General features: G+C 33.5%; 1 protein-coding gene across 1 annotated transcript; it reads left to right on the forward strand.

Moving 5' to 3' along the window:
• Positions 1-13,003: 13,003 nt before the first annotated feature.
• On the forward strand, positions 13,004-17,483 carry LOC133704039 (glutamate receptor 2.7-like). The gene is made up of 6 exons (XM_062128767.1): positions 13,004-13,111; positions 13,273-13,570; positions 13,831-15,083; positions 15,747-16,053; positions 16,157-16,554; positions 16,976-17,483. The coding sequence occupies exons 2-6, from the start codon at positions 13,315-13,317 to the stop codon at positions 17,357-17,359; spliced, it is 2,598 nt and encodes an 865-aa protein (XP_061984751.1). The 5' UTR covers positions 13,004-13,111; positions 13,273-13,314; the 3' UTR covers positions 17,360-17,483.
• The last annotated feature ends 550 nt before the right edge of the window (positions 17,484-18,033 follow it).

Here is an 18,033-nt window from a genome sequence, read left to right on the forward strand (position 1 = left end):
TCTTCTTTTTTTATTTCACTTTGCTTCTATTTTACATGCATCGTGTAAACAAAATTAGATTATTTACAGAATTACCATTATATTTTAATTAATAATTAAAAAATATTTATATAAATATTACAACTTTATCATCAAAATAATATTATAATATTTGTATAAAAAAAAACTAAAACTTTCACAATTGAGATTTCATCAAATTGTGCATTCAAAATCAAACCCAATCACTATCATGCTAAAAGTTAAATCTAAGCACAAATCCTTGTACCTATTGCGTTTTTCATATTGTGCATATGCTAGTTTGCCCAAAGAACATTATCTAAAAGTTGTCTTCATGAAATGAAAAGTATATCATACTAACCTCCTTCATGACTCTTTTCGGTCGTCTAGGTTACATGTATTACATGTGGTATTATTATTGTCATAACCTATTTTTAGGTTTGTCGCACCCGATATCACAATGGTCTTAAAAATAAATTCATGAAAAGAATAGATTTCTGACATCTTGTTCTTAAATAGAAAAATATCTTGTTTATGGAGTCGCCACCTAGTATTATGGTCATTAGCAATCCTAATTGATCTATAGAGATTCTATGGTACGAGATTGGTTACGTAAAAATAAAGATATATATTATCACCCCTTAAATGTCCTACATAAGGTCAGACTGCATTGTTAATTTTGTCTTAAATTGCTAAATATTTGTTGGTTTATGCTATGATGATTTGCTTCTAATATTCCTGACTCTAGCGTCAGTGAATATTCAACTACGAATACTTTTAACTCTGGTGTTGGTAAATATTACATAGTAAAAAAACGTATGGTATTCTTGACTTTGACATTAGTGAATAAATCGGTAAAATGATTTTAAAATCAATGCATGCATATTTTTTAATTTTTTTTAAAGGAAAAAAATATATCGTACACTAGATTTGCATTTCACAGTAAAAATTCACAGAACAGTTATACAGTGAAATACCTAAAACAAAATGTGAGGGACTACAAATAAATTCAAAAAGGTTAACAATTTTTTTTTGAAATTTTTTGATATTCAAAAAGTCTTGTTTGACTAAATATCAAAATAAAAAAAATAAAAATAAAGAGGGAAGATATAAGGATGTGTTTTGTCAATCACATCCTTGACCAAAGCAAACTGATCTGGCCCGATCCAATCTCAGCCATTTCTTTTTATTTTATTTTATTTTTAAAGCTGGGCAGGACTCCAGTTTAGCCTAGTCACTTGCGAAAACCTGAGCCGATTGAGTAGCAGGTTTCCATGACAACGCACGCTTGCTACATAAACAAAACATTTATTCATCGCTACTGGTAATGCAAAGGATAAATTAAACTGTAAAGCGTGGGAAGAGAAGAAGAGAGAGACTGACCTGGTCTGCTACTCCTGAAGATGTAGACGAAGTTGAGGGCGATCAGTGCTCTAGTTGGGCGACGTTTCTTTCTCTCCTTTTGCTACTGTTTTCGTTTCTGATTCTCCTTTTCGTTCAATTCTTGTCTGCACTCTTCTTCTTCTTCGTCTCTGTGTTATCCCTTGGTTTTCTCTGTGTTTCTCTTCAGGAGCCGCTGCTTGAAGACGAAGATGTTGATGATGAGGGAGGGTTGGTTAACCAATGTTCCCCTCTGCTTCTGTTTCTTCTTATCTTCACCTTGTTCTGGTCACCTGTTTTCTCTCTGTCTCTATGTTCTTCTTCTTTTTCTCCTCTCTATTCTCTTGACTCTCTCTACACTCTCTCCGTCTGTTCTTTTTCTTTGCGTTTTCTTTCAGTCTCCTCTTGCTTGCTATCCTCTGTCCGTTTTTTTTTAGTCTGTCTGTCCTCTCCCCTGGTTCGTGGCCTTCTCTGGCTTTTATAAAGCCCGAGAATGGCCTCTGTTGGAGCGTTCATGCCTCAAGATAATGGGGCACGTTCGCTCCTGTCATTGAGAAGAGTCAAGACTGTTGGCCACGATATCATGGCCTCCAGAGAGGGCGTCGTGGAGGATAATGGGCAGCTGTACATTCCCTGCAAAACCAGTCCCTGGGATGAGGTAGAAGGCGATAAACAGTTTTATGACACGCCGCCGTTTTCTACTATGCAGTGGCTATTTAAGATTTGGTCACTGAAGTTCTGAAATTTTGTAATCAATGCCCTGGGTAAATTGTAATTGGAACCCTACATTTTAGCATCATTTACAAAATGATCCTTAAACTTTAATTTCTTGCAATTTTAACCCCAATCATCTCCAACCTTTGGTATTTCTTCAATGAAGCCTCTGATCATTAATTAAACTAATTTCAAGTCCAATTATATCCTCAAACTTTCAATTTATATTGTCTTGACCCAAATTTCAATTTATTCTTCATTTATTTCTTTTTTTTTTTACAAATTCAAATAAAATAAAAGAGTAAAAAATTGGGCTATGACAAGGTTATTTTACAAATTCATCTTCTTCTTTTTTCAAAATAAAAAAATCAAAAAATAAAATAAAAACTAGCATTTTAGCAAAAGCAAGCTAGAAAGATTTCACATGTAGAAAAAATCAAGTTATACTTTTAGATAGAATCGAAAACCTAATTCTATCCTATTTTACCCAAAACTGGAGAGACAATGGAAATTCAAGGTCAAATTACATGATTATTGGACAAATCTACATAAAAATTAAGCTTAAGGATATAATTAGATTTTTAATAAGTCAACTTGATTTAATCATGGGAGAAATTAAAGTTTTAATTATGTTTAAGAATTAATTTGGGTACAATTGAAAGATTTAATTAAGTACAAGGACTTAATTATATTTTAAATGAGTCAAAATAATTTTATTAAAGGCTTAATTGGTGAAAAAATAAGTTTGGAAGCCCAAAATGATTAGGATCCTTTAGGGTTGAATCAAGAGCCATAATTTGGTATCATTAAAGACAAAATATCCATCTTCCATCTCCTATAATAAAGATGAATTCCCTAATTATAATGATGATCATGATTACACTTAAACATACAAATTAACATTATCATACTCAATTCATACTTTGAAATCCTCTAATTTTCCCTAACCATAATTGGCTACCCTGGGCTTAGAATCCATGGTTAGTAAAAAAAATATAAATTGCCCTCCTAATACATATCATTTCTATCATAAAATCACAAAAATTCAACCAAACTAATATTTCCATACCTAAATTCAGATTTCTATCTTTCTATATTTAACAAATAGCTTAATATCTATACATTTTATTTTATACGAATCACAATCATAATCAAACACAATTCCATCATCATACAAATAAAGATCAATCATAACAACATCATTTAAAATTAAAAAATCAATCCAATTTAATCAAATTTCTACACTTTCATAATTCCAAAATATAACAACAATAACTAAATTTTTAGCAATTAATATTATAATATTCAAAATCAATCTTAAACATTCCCCAATATCATTAAAACATTAAAACTAAATCAATTTAGTCAAATTCCCAAATCCTCCAAAATTTCTAACCATGGTGGCCACTTTCATGTTTTAATTTCCATAATTGATTTTTTAATTTATTCAATTTAATCTTTATTCATGTCTTCACAACCCTAAATAACTATGAATTATATAATTTGGAATTTCCATTCAAAATTACATAAACCCTAAAAATTCAAAATTAGATATTTTCAATCCCCCATCAACAATAATCAAGAAGACAATTGCATTTAATTGAAACAAAATCTCTTGCCACAACTAATTAACCTAAATTAACGAGTCTTTTGCAATAAAATCCAAAAATTCCTTATTTCTCTTTCAATTGTCACATTTCTCTCTCTATCCCTTAAACTCCCAACATCTCTCTATCTCTAAGGTTTATTAGTTTGATTTACTTTTTTTAGGTAGAAATTACCTAGTTCAAACTCTTCATTTTATCCAATTTGAGAGAAATGACAGAGAGGATGGAGAGGAAGAACAAAAATCAAGCCTTCTTTCCTTTTGAAACTGTTGGCTGCCAGTTATAAAAAGAGAGGGAAGATTTTCCTTTTATTTACAATAATTCCTTTAATATTTCATATGCTATTTCTATTAAAATTATGATAATTGATCAATGTTGGCGTGATGATGTGTTTGTTTATGCAAATGGTCAAGATTGAAACAAATTTTAAAGAATATGGGAAGGAAAAGCTAGAGAAAAATTAACAAGAGAATGAGTTTGATCACTACTTGTTTGATTATTTTTTAGATTTTGAATATAAATGCCAATAAATCAAATTGCCAGTGTGGAGGAGCTTCAATTGCATAAGCAAGAAAGAAAAGGAAAAATAAAGAAAGTTTTGTGTTGTCTTTTATTAACGCTCATGAGAATAGATGTGTCAAAGAGGACGATCAAAACAATTTGAGATCATATGATTTAGCATCGTAAGCTATTTACTTTGTGAATTAAAATTTTGTTTTGTGTAGGTTGTATTTTATGGGGGGAAAATATCTTTTATTTTGAAAAAATCATTGATATTTTGGGTGATTTTTTTTGTCTCTTTTGCCATAAAATTCCTGATAATTTGGCCATAGGCTGTCTTTTTGGCCAATGTAATTTTTAAATTGGCCATTTGGAAAACAAACTAGACTATGAGAAGGGATTTGATGATTTTTATTTGTTTTCTCTATTATTTTATCAATTTATTTATGATAATTTTTTAATTGATATTGGTTGACTGAATACAATATCATTACTATATTTAACAGTTATATCAATGAAATATTCTTTTGGTATTTACTCTACCTTTCTATCGCAAAGTATTTTACCAACTGATTCACGGATGAAAACCGTCTATCAATAATTTATTTTCTGTCGGCATGTTCATTGATGAAAAAAACCCGATGATTTTACAGACAAACAATGTGCGCAAAAAAAAACATTACTCACTAAAATATACCGATAGAATTATTTCATTGATGATTGACAATGACATTTGGAGTAATTTTATTCCAACCCTCTATAAAATACCGACGGAATAATTATGTCGGTGATGTAACAGTTGAAGTGGCATATGCAGTAATAGTTTTCCAACTTTTTGGAATATGAGTCCGTTAGTAACTCCGTCCGTAATAATTAAAAAAAATCTATTGAACAGAAAAAGAAAATAACTAAAAAAAATTAAAATTGTATAAAATTCATGTAAAAATAAATTATCTTAACATAAAAGCTAAATATTTATTACAAATTTATATTTTCAAAGACAATGAAACTAGAACAAAGGCGGCACTGGAGGATGAGAAGAAGGCTAGTCGTTCCAAGACCATAGAGCCAAAAAAGGGGTGCTTATGTACCATTCATCTATGATATAATATCCATGACCATTGATCGAATTTCTTCATATTCCACAGAGAGTTGTTTATATTTTTCATTTAGATAGGCCGTAATGTTCTTGCACTCCTTATTGTAACAAGGTCGTGAACTCTAGAGATTGAGTGTTCGGTATCGATTGCGAGCTCTCAACGGTTGAGACACTATGGGTTGTCTGCAAGTTCTTGGTCTTAGTGTTGGAGAGTCCGTACACTTGATTTCTATCGAGTCCACCAGACGATCCTCTCTCTATCCAAATAAAACGATCATCCCAATATCTCTCCTTTAACTAGTTGTTATATGTCTCATGGAAATAAAAAATAAAATCATCAAATTCAATTTAAAAAAATAATAACTTATGAAAGAAAATGGTTGAATGAACATATCATAAAGTATTGGACATGGTTGTCAACGCATTGATGTACCCCTTTTTGGCAGTCCTCTTTACGCATATGCATCTCCACAAAAAGCTCAATTGAGTTTGGCTCACGTTTAAGAGTCGTAACCGGTAAGAAAAAAATGTTGCAAGTTAAATATATTTATAAATAGCAACAAAATAATTAAAGATAGATGTTATTAAAATTAATCTTACCATTCACTTAACATGCAAAACAAACATAACGAAGCTACTAGTGTGCATAGTAACTAAACCATAAATTTGCCTGCTCCGGTTCCCTACACTGGATTGTGAGTGTTATGAGAAATGCTCGGACATCACGTGCTAAATATATTCCGCCCATATATTTTTCAAGATGTATGGCGGCCTGAAATCCTTTCTAAATTGTCACGTCATTCAAGCTTGATATAGTGTTTTCTCAAGCATAATTTTTAGATATTTTTTACGCATCATATAAAAAATCACGCAACTTACATGACTTTTTTAATATTTGATGGATCATGACATGTTGCTAGATATTATACTTGATCTTTAATTATAAATCAATCAATTTGTTGAATTATAATAAATTTAAAGATAATTTATTTAATCTTATTTTATTTAGAAATATAATTTATATTTAGGCAAACTTATTAGGAATCTAATAAGTCATACACATGAAGAACCATTAGTCAAAAAATATACTGGGATAATTAATAAAATGTGACCTAATTGTGAATAAGTTTTAAAAAATTAAAGATTAGATGTAATTAATAAAGAAAATTACAATTCTAGACCAAGAAAAAACAAGTAGGGACTTGATTGAATAATATATGTGATATTTTTCTAGAAGCAAAGTAATATTTTACCATTCATATTAGGTTTTTTCTATAAATAGAATGTTATGCTTTATATTTTTATATATATAAAAATATTCATAATCATATAAGATTAAAGACAGTAGTAGTTAAACAGAACATATATAATTTTCTCCAGCAAAAACGTCAATCTTTGAAATATCAGGGAATGACTTAGCTAATGACACAATGGCAACAACAATAGAGTTGGCGATAGGAGAGATGACAGTAACTAAGTTCTCAACAACAACATTGTTGAGAGTAGCAATGTTATCGATGATAATGTTCTTGTTCATGTTACTAAAATATTCTTAAGATTGTTGTAATTAAAATACAATGAATACAAACAAAATATAACTTGATACGTGTACAAACACTGTCTTTAAGGATATTTTCTCAACACAAGACTATTCTCCGGGTTTTCACCAGTGAATTCATCTCTTCTTCCTCTAGCGATGGTAATGTCAAAAACACGTTTTGAGAACTTTGATTTTTGAGTTTGGATCAAACACCCTCTTTTTCAAGAACAAGCTTTGATACCAGTTGTTGGGTTATTCCCGAACTCAAACACACATCAATTTACGTGGTTCGGCAACTTGCCTACTCCACGGAGCTACTGGTTTGTATTAATCACTTCAAAGAAACAATACAAACAAAGGAGGAGGAGAAAACTCTTCTCAACTCAACTCTACTAACTCAAGCTCTCTCTGCTGCTCTCACTTCTCTTCTGTTCTCTCTGTGTTTTTCACACACTCACTCGCAGCTCTTCACTGAGCTTATATGTATACAAGATGGGAGTGAAGGGGCATAAATCATGCCTTGATTTATGCCCACCGTTTGTGTCCTCCACCATGTGCCAAGTGGGAGATTAGGTATTCCCACTTGCATATGGTGGGACATTGTTTGTCTTCCACTTGTAACATGTAACAATTAGACAAAAAATAAATTAGAAAATTAAATAGCTATTACAACAATTAAAGAAATAAAAACTCTGTTAGGGAATTTAAAGAGTTTTAAAAGAAAAGAGTTTTTAGAATTTTGTTATTGTTAAAAAATTAATTCCAATAAAAAACATAATACTTTACCATGCCTCAAATACTTTTCATTTAAGAGATTATTTTAAATCCAACACAACCATAAAACACCATAATCTTGAATTTGTGTTTTGGAAAAAATTAAAGAAACACAAAGTTACATTACTGTTATTTCTATTTTTATAATTATACGAGAATATTCCACATCAGTTAACTTCATGTGAACTTTCTATATGAATAACGCTATCAACATAAGCGATTTTTCCTCGAAAGAACAACTTGTATAGATTCCAAACTTCAAGGATATTGAAGAATATTCAACGAATTTACGGGTATGTTCTGCCAACCACCGTGTCCTTGCTTGGACGATGTATGCTTGTCTGTTACGAGGAAACTCCCCCACCCGGGACCTGCATAAATGCGATCAAATAGAAGACGACAAGACAGCCTGAAGAAAGACCCAAGACATTGTTGACTATTGACCAGACTATATATATATATATATAACATGAATGATATAAAAATATTTGAGTGACCGAGAGATGATTTAACACCCTAAATAAATTAGAAAAATCATTCCACATGTTCTTGAATAATATTAATTGTGAAATCCTTGCACAACATGGAATGAGATTTGAAAAGAGTTTCAAATCTTATTTAAAAAATAAATAACTATAATATTAAGAACAAATATGATTTGATAGAGTAAACGCACTCCATGTCCTAATATCTAAATCAGAATATTCTTGATGAAATGATTCTATATTTGCCTATTCTGTAATACTTGAGTCACCTGTGACGTGAAAGGAGAGAAGGTCAATATTTTTTTCAAAATCTAGGTGGGCACAATGGGGATGGCGATGAAGATAATAATTACATTAAGAAACAAGTCACTAAAATATTATGTCAACCATGTATGACTTTTTTAATATTTGATGGATCGTGACATGTTGCAAGATATTATACTTGATTTTCAATTATAAGTTAATTAATTTGTTGAATTATAATAAATTTAAAGATAATTTATTTAATCTTATTTTATTTAGAAATATAATTTATATTTAGGCAAACTTATTAGGAATATAATAAGTCATACACATTAAGAACCATTAGTCAAAAAATATACTGGGATGATTAATAAAATGTGACCTAATTGTGAATAAGTTTTAAAAATTAAAGATTAGATGTAATTAATAGAGAAAATTACAATTCTAGACCAAGAAAAACAAGTAGGGACTTGAATGAATAATTTTTTAAAATTATCTTGAAATAATATATGTCGCGGGTGCACGACGTCGCGGCGATCGTCCACCCTCAAGTGTGTATTAGGGGGATATATATCTGGTAAATATGGGGAGACAAGGAATTCTTTGTCTCTTATTAATGAAAAATGGTGTGGGAGTCGCCACCTAGTATTTTGGTCACTAGGAACCCTAACTGGTCTCAGAGATCGGGCACGGGGACTGGTTGCGTAAAGGGAAGGTATTAGCACCCCAAATACGCCCTACCTAAGGTAAGCTGCATTGTTTATTTGTCTGATAAAATTCAAGGTCTCGTTGTGTTTCCTAGTTGTTGGTCCGTCTATGGTTCAAGAAAAGTCTTCCTCAATAAGGAGGTCCTTATCTTATCGGGTAAAACCTAACCGTTCTGACGTCTATGTATGTTGGTCCGTCTATGGTTCAAGAAAAGTCCTCCTCAATAAGGAGATCCTTATCTTATCGAGTAAAACCTAACCGTTCTAACATCTATGTAAAAAAAACCATATTTTTAATATCATGAATATGTTTTATGTATAAATTCATAATCTCAAATACTAAAAGAAGACCAAAAGATGTTTTTAGAATTTTTGAAATATTGGCCTAGTTCTCATGGCTTGAATAAACTGGTTATTAAAGCCAAAATGCATGCTAATACATATATTGTTTTGAAATTTTCTTTGTTGTAGGAAAAATATGATGTTATAATAGTTATATATATATATTGGAGAGACTAGGCCGTATTTTAAAACAAATTTTTTTTTTAATTATGTATATTTTTTTGATGTTTTGATGTAAATCGGGTACTTTAATACTGGGTTGGTATTCTTACGGTATAAAAATACAACCAAATATTAATCCACTTTGATAAAAATATGCAGAAAAATCAACAATATTTTTAAGATATTTAGAAAATTTTTGAAAGCAAAAGACATTTTTTTTTATCTGGAAAATCTTTGTTGTTTTGATGAAAACCGGGTATTTTAATACCGAATTTGTATCTCTATAACATAAAAATACAAACCAATATTGATCAAAATACAATAATAAAATTACAGAAAAATCACATATTTTTTGAAATAATTTTTGAAGAATTTTTGTAATTATATATATATATATATAAATAATACAAAAAATAATATATATAATATATAATATTAAAGGGGCTCGGCTGGTCCGGCCCAACCAAAGGTGTTGGGCTGATTTCGCCCAAAATGTATTGGGCCGATCTCGGCCCAAAAAACTATTACCCTCTTCTGGGCCAGGACCAGCCTGGCCCAGCAACAATGCTGGCGGGGGGAATTATTTTCCCCCCACCCTCTTGCATGCAGAACGAATAACGTTCTGCATGCAGCAAACAACACAAAATGCAGCAACGGAGGGGAAGAAGAATTACCTGGCGCGGAGGAGGCTGTGCTTCGCTGGTCTGTCGGCTTCGCTGGCGCTGCTGTGGTGGCTCCAGGCGGCGCTGCGGCTGTTCCGAACGTCCGGTGGTGCTACTGTTCCTTTTCCAGTTTTCTACCGGTTTCCAGCTTTCCCCTTCCTTTTCCTATGGTTCGGTCTTCTTCTTTTTTTTCTTTTCTTCCCTTCCCTCTCTTCTCTCGGTCTGTCTTTTCTTTCCTCTGTTTTTTTTTTATGTTTTTCTCTCCTCTCGGTTTCTCTCTTCTTTCGGTTCTTCCTCCCCTTTTCTCCCTCTGTTTTTTTCGTTTTCTCCTCCACCCTTTCAGTTCTCCTCTCCTCTCGGTCCCCCGCTCTCAGCGTTCTTGGGCTCTATTTATAGAGGCCAAGGGCACTGCCTTTTACAGCTCTCATGGGGAGCAGCCGGCTGGTCGGCCATTGGGCGCGACTGCCAAGGTTCGGTGGGTGGTGCGTGGTGGGTGGTCGGCCATTGTGTTCGGTCGGTGGGCTCCAGGCGAGAGAGAGGGGCCGGCCAAAAATTCAAACAAAAGGCATCCCTTTTTGCCTTCTTCCTCGCTGCATGTTCGGGGGGGAAGAAGAAAGGGGAACAGTGCCGTTCAAAACGGCACCGTTCGGTCTTTCTTCTTCTTCTTCTTTTATATATATATATGAAACGGCGTCGTTTTAGAGAAAACGCGCCGTTTCATTTAACTGTGGCGCCAGACATGCGCCAATGTTCAAATTAGCCCTCAATCATCTTTTGTTCATTCAATTGCATCCCTGTCAATTTCGGTCTCCGCCCCTCTTGTTGGCCGCGTTTTTCACTTTGGTCCTTGGTTTCGGATTTATGCAATTGAGCCCTTAATTGATCAATAAACTTCTAATTTCTTCAATTAGGCCCCTGATTTCGTTAATTGCAGCCCTTATACTTACGCGCCTTTTCCAATTTGGTCCTTGGTTTCGGATTTCTTCAATTAAGTCCCTAATTGGCCCTTAAACTTCAATATTTATGCAATTAAGCCCCTGATTTGACTTAATAAATTCCTAAAAAATATATTTTGGCCCCAGAACTTAAATTTCTTCTAATTAAAGCCCAAATTGACTTAAAAATCAATTTTTCTTGCAATCAAATCCCCTATAAATTCATTTAAAAATCAAATTAAGTCCATAAACATCTAAATTTGGGCTTTTCTCCTCAAATTTCAAATTTTCCTTCTCAACAGGGCTCTCCTCCTTCAAGAATATACTGTCAAAAATCCAATCTTTGTATTTTTAACCTCATTGACCAATTTTCTGACAATTTTCTGAGCGCTTCTGCCTCCTGTTATTTTTTCTTAACCTCCTTTGGCTATATATATATTTTTATATATATATTTTGTGGGGGACCCAAAAATGGGTTACAACTGTGATATTTTTTTAGGAGCAAAGTAATATTTTACCATTCATATTAGGTTTTTTCTATAAATAAAATGTTATGCTTTATATTTTTTTATATATAAAAATATTCATAATCATATAAGATTAAAGACAGTAGTAGTTAGACAAAACATATATAATTTTTTCTAGCAAAAACCTCAATCTTTGAAATATCAGGGAATGATTTAGCTAATGACACAGTGGAAACAAAAATAGTTGGCGATAGGAGATATGACAGTAACTAAGTTCTCAACAACAACATTGTTCAGGATAGCAACATTATTGATAGTAATGTTCTTGTTCATGTTACTAAAATATTCTTAAGATTGTTGTAATTAAAATACAATGAATACAAACAAAATATAACTTGATACGTGTACAAACACTGTCTTTAAGGATATTTTCTCAACACAAGACTATTCTCCGGGATCCAACAAGTTCCTTCTCTAAAAATAAGGGTTACAAAAACAACGACCAAGATAGAAAGGAGATACCAGCAACCTTGCAAACATAGAAAAATAATATATGATTTTTTTTAGCTCTCTTTGACTGTAAAAGTGCATGATATATATATAGGTTGCTAACATGTAACAATTAGACAAAAAAATAAATTAGAAAATTAAAGAGTTGTTATAATAGTTAAAAAAATAAAAAAGCTGTTAAATTTTTTTAAAGAGGTGTAGTTGTTAAAAAGTTTTTTTAAAAAAGAATTTTTAGAATTTTGTTACAGATAAAAAATTAATTAATTCCAATAAAAAACATAACGCTTTACCATACCTCAAATGCTTTTCATTTAAGAGATTATTTTGAGTCCAACACAACCATAAAACACCATAATCTTGAATTTGTGTTTTGGAAAAAATTAAAGAAACACAACGTTACATTACTGTTATTTCTATTTTTATAATTATACGAGAATATTCCACATCAGTTAACTTCATGTGAACTTTCTATATGAATAACGCTATCAACATAAGCGATTTTTCCTCGAAAGAACAACTTGTATAGATTCCAAACTTCAAGGATATTGAAGAATATTCAACGAATTTACGGGTATGTTCTGCCAACCACCGTGTCCTTGCTTGGACGATGCATGCTTGTCTGTTACGAGGAAACTCCCCCACCCGGGACCTGCATAAATGCGATCAAATAGAAGACGACAAGACAGCCTGAAGAAAGACCCAAGACATTGTTGACTATTGACCAGACTATTCTAAAATTCTAGCAGGATCTGCTTAGGATATTGTCACTACAGAATCTGGCATGCTTAGCAAGTAAACCAATTTTTACGGGAGAAATTCCTGGAAATTGAATGTCCCCGGCAGTATAGTAAATTAAAAGATAGAAGTGTTATATATGTATTAAAGCACTGTTCTTAGCTTAGACGCGTCTTTCGATCTCGATTAGACGACTTCACATGAACTAAATATTCTATTGCAAATGAATATTCTTCCATTGGAAATGCATGGTACTAATTAATTAACACTATATTGTTCAACGTTTCCGTAGTTTTGTTATATAGTATTTTTTTAATTTCATAATATAATCCGTAATACTTAATGTTGACCAAGTAAATGATCAGACTAGCTAGTACTAACTGCGCATATATGTGTATGTGTGTGTATGTAGGGAAATTAAGCTCGAGCTCTATGTTACTGCCTTGAAGCACAGATGAACATGTTTAACCATATGATCTTCTCTTTCTTTGCATTAACCTTTTTATTTATGCTGAAGAAAACAGCAGCAGAGGGAGTCCATGCAAAAGGCATCAATATTGGAGCTATTATCGATATGAGTTCACGTATTGGTAAAGAGCAGAGAGTTGCCATGGAAATTGCAATGGCGGATTTCCATGGCACCGGCAATCAGACCTTGTTTCTTCACATTAAAGATTCTCAAAGGGATCCTGTCTCTGCAGCTCTTGCAGGTATTTATTTCGCTGGCCTATCTTAATTAGTACTATGAGCTTACTTGTTTACATCATTGCAATGGAGTAGACATGTTTTGCCTCATATTTAAATACGCAGCTAGCAGCAGGCAAATAATTGTTGCTAAATATAATACTTTTAACAACAATTAATTTAGTGCTGATGAATTACAATTAAACTACTTGTTCTGCTGAATTAGAGTGCAGCATTAATTTGTTCTTAAAAGATTTTTAATTCTATATTCAATTTGAGTAAACAGCAATGGATCTCATCAACAATCAACAAGTACAAGCCATTTTAGGACCACAGACGTGGGAAGAGGCGTTATCAGTCGCTGAGATCAGTAGCCAAACTAAGGTTCCAATTCTTTCTTTGGCTGACACCACTCCCAAATGGGCAACAGAGCGATGGCCTTTCCTGCTTCAAGCTTCACCTAGCAAGCAAGAGCAAATGAAAGCCATTGCAGCTATTGTGCAATCATGGAACTGGCATCAGGTCACTGTAATATACGAAGGTACGGATTCATCAGCTATCGCAGTCACACCATATCTCTTTAATGCCCTGAGAGATGCAGGTGTAGGAGTCATCCAAGGTCTCGTCCTCCCTACTTTTGCTTCTACCATTACGTTGTCTAAAGAGCTCGAAAAACTTAAAAGTGAGCAGAGCAGAGTCTTTGTTGTTCATTTGTCCTTCCCTTTGGCCGTGCGACTATTTGAAAAGGCAAAGAAAATGAAAATGATGGAAAAAGACTATGTATGGATCACGACAAATCCCATTACAAGCCTTGTTCACTCCAATGCCTCTATTATCTCCTCGTCAATGCAGGGAATAATAGGGGTCAAGAGTTATTTCCCTGAAAGAGGGCACCATTTTCATGAGATTCGTCAAAGATTTCGAAGGAAATTTAGCATACAAAATCCTAAAGATGACAACAATGAACCTGGAATTTATGCAGCAGAGGCCTATGATGCAGTTTGGACAATGGCTGTAGCGGTGAATGGAAGTAACCGAGTAGGTCAAGAGTTGTTAGAAAGAATTTTGCAAGTGGACTTCCATGGTCTATCAGGAAAAGTTCAGTTCGTCAAATTCATCAACAAAAGAGCTCCTGCTAACAGATTTCATATCAATGTAATTGGAAAGAGTTACAAGGAACTTGGGTTTTGGTCAAAAGGATTAGGCTTCTGTAAGACTATCCATGAAAATTCTATTTACAGCTCTTGTATGACTGATTTGGAGCAAGCGCTATGGCCAGAGGGACCGTGGCATACTTCAAGAGGATGGACTCTAGCAACGAGTGCAAACCCATGGCGAATTGGTGTGCCTGGCGAATCAGGTTATAGAGAGTTTGTGCATGTGGAATATGATCACTTGGGAAATAGTGTTAATTTTTCTGGATTTGCAATCGAGGTTTTCAAAGAAACTATACGACGCTTGCCGTTCATTTTTCCATACGAGTTCATTGCCTTCAAAAACACTTCTTATGATGAGCTAGTAAAACAAATCTATCTCAAGGTAAGACGAAAAAGAACAACTCTTTGTCCATTCACTTTTTCGTTTGATTTCGTGACCATTTGGTACTGATGTGCTCTTTAAGAAGCTTAAGGTTACTTTCGGTTTTATTCTTAAACATTGACTAGATAATTTCTAGGAACGTAAATGCTCATAGTATCCATATTTTTGCTCACTTCTAATGATTATAATCTTCAATTAATGCCTAGGAAAAGTGGTTATGGTTTGACTTCAGAACATGGATGCCAACTGAAATATGTGTAAATTTGCTTTTGTTTTTGCTTTATTGGGAGGTCTAATAGTGCTTTGGACTACACAATTAGAGATAGCTTCCCTCATTCATAAATCCCATCCAGTTTCCAAAGTTTTGAACCGACCTTCTAGTAAGCATCTCAATGGCTTGGTTTGGTTGTCCTCTCAAGGAAAGGTTATGTAGTTGATTGTACTTAATTTGAACTTAACTTGTTCATGAAAAGATTTGTCCTAGAAAGCAAGAACACTAGCATAATTATTAGAAGGAAAAGTCCATGCATACAAAAAAGCCAAACGTAAAAATCTTATTAACTCAAGTGATTTAGCAGAAGTATGATGCAGTAGTCGGTGAATTTTTCTAATTTTCAAAGGCTTGTGACTGATCGGGCTTGAACTTTCTATCCGTGTTAGCAGAAGTATGATGCAGTAGTTGGTGATGTGGTAATATTGGCTAGCAGATACCAGCTCGCAGAATTCACAAAGCCTTACACGGAAACAGGATTGATGCTGATAGTCCCTGCTCAATCAGGCAATAGAGGATTGTCATTCATCAGACCCTTCACAAAATCCATGTGGGTTCTAATTGCAGTCATAACTGTCTACAATGGTTTTATAATTTGGTTGATAGAGCGAAATCATTGCCCTTCACTTAAGGGTTCTATGCTGCATCAAATAGGAATAATGCTTTGGTTAGCCTTCAACACTCTTTTCTCGTTACATGGTAAGATTCCTTTATCTCCCGTTTCTTAATTTTTCTTTTCAGATCTAGAAACTATAGTAATTCCATGTTGATATATAATACAACTACTAATATTTTGGTTTAGGGGGGAAAATGCATAGCAATCTATCCAGGATGTCGATGGTAGTCTGGCTATTCGTGGCGCTAGTAATCACACAGACTTACACAGCTAACCTTTCGAGCATGCTTACTGTCCAGAAGCTTGATGGTGCTGCTCCTAATGTTGAGGCCCTGCTAAATAGCAATGCAGTTGTTGGATATTGCACAGGTTCCTACCTGCAAAATTATTTGGTGGATGTTTTACGTTTCAAGACGCAAAACATCAGGAATTATACCACACTGGAGGCTTATGCTCAAGCATTCAAGAACAAAGAAATTGCTGCTGTCTTTCTTGAAGTTCCTCTGGCCAAATTATTCCTTGCAAAGTACTGCCGCCGCTTTGTCTCAGTAGGGCCAACGTACAAAGTCGGAGGGTTTGGATTTGTAAGATAATATCCCCTACTGATTCATTTTCCTTTTATTTTTTCCTGTGAAAAAAACAGGGATTGAAATGAACATTTGCAAAACTTAAATAGAACTGTATCACATGAACATGCTGCATTTGGAATAAACTGTACTGGAGAGTATCAATTCTATACTGTCTAGAAACCACACTATACTGCAACCTAAGGCATTCATCATATCACTTGTATTTCACACTTGCCGTTGCACTGTCCACTAATCAGGGTCCTCTCTTTTCTGAACTTACATGGAAAAGTGAGAAATGAAACTTTGCTCAACATCTAATTTTAGATTAGTGGCATGGTGGGAAGATAGTTGGTTGTAGCCTTATTCCTTTCAGCCCTAATGACATTGTAGGTTTATATCAGTGTAATTAATTGAAGTTTCATGATTTGTGTCTCAGGCATTGCCCCGTGGATCTCCATTACTTCCTAGCATCGACGAAGCTCTACTGAAAGTATCTGAAAATGGAACTCTACTGGAACTAGAGAACAGACTCATTAAGCCAGGAAATTGCCCAGATGTGGAAGATGAAAATCATAGCCTTAGCCTCAGCAGCTTTGGGACACTCTTCATAATAACCACCGGCACATCAACAATCTCCCTTGCAATCTACATTTTCTCAAGAGGCAATTCCATGCTCGGATACACAACCATATGGAGACTTATGATGGCTGCAATGAGATTTTGGGTCTGTCAAAGGCAGATCACTAGAAGATTAAGCAATGCTGAGAATTCTGTTAATAATTTGGCTCCGCAGGCATCAAGCATGCAATCTCTTGTATGATGTATATAAACCCAAAAGTTGGGGCATAATCTATCATATGTCTCAATTATTAAAAATTGCTCCTATATTAGTAATTTGTTCAATAACACTTAATTTGTATTTATAAAATTGGCTCAATTGGATATGATATGAACTAACAATTTTCTTATAAGAAGAGAATGAATTGAGTTGTACAGCTCATCTATAGATACAAAAGTGGAGAATGAAATGATGAAAAGCATCCTCTACACATCTGATGAAGACTACTCCATTGGCCACTGTGTTCATCAATCACTATAACCATGTTTTTCTCATTTAATTTTTTGACATCGTAACTACTCTCTTATTAGTCTAACAAATTAGTACATGTCAATTAATCATTTCTTGACATTGGTTATTTAATTAATGTTGCCCCTCATTCATTTCTTCCTCCCAACAAAAAAATACCTATAATTAAAAATTTAATCCCGAGTTAAGCCAACTAGCAGATTCACAAAGCAACCAAAGAGTGAAATTTTTAACTTAATTTTAATAGGTTAAGAGAAAGAACGATAGGTAAAAATGCAAAGTAAATAAAGAAAATTAAATAAAAAATAAATAAAAAATAAATTACAAGAAAGTGATAAAAGAAAGTTTGTAAATTGCATAAAACTTGTGAATAAGGTTGATATATGGGGCTAACTACCATTTCCAGC

Source organism: Populus nigra, chromosome 1 (assembly GCF_951802175.1).
Source record: "Populus nigra chromosome 1, ddPopNigr1.1, whole genome shotgun sequence".
Classification (NCBI taxonomy): domain Eukaryota; kingdom Viridiplantae; phylum Streptophyta; class Magnoliopsida; order Malpighiales; family Salicaceae; genus Populus; species Populus nigra.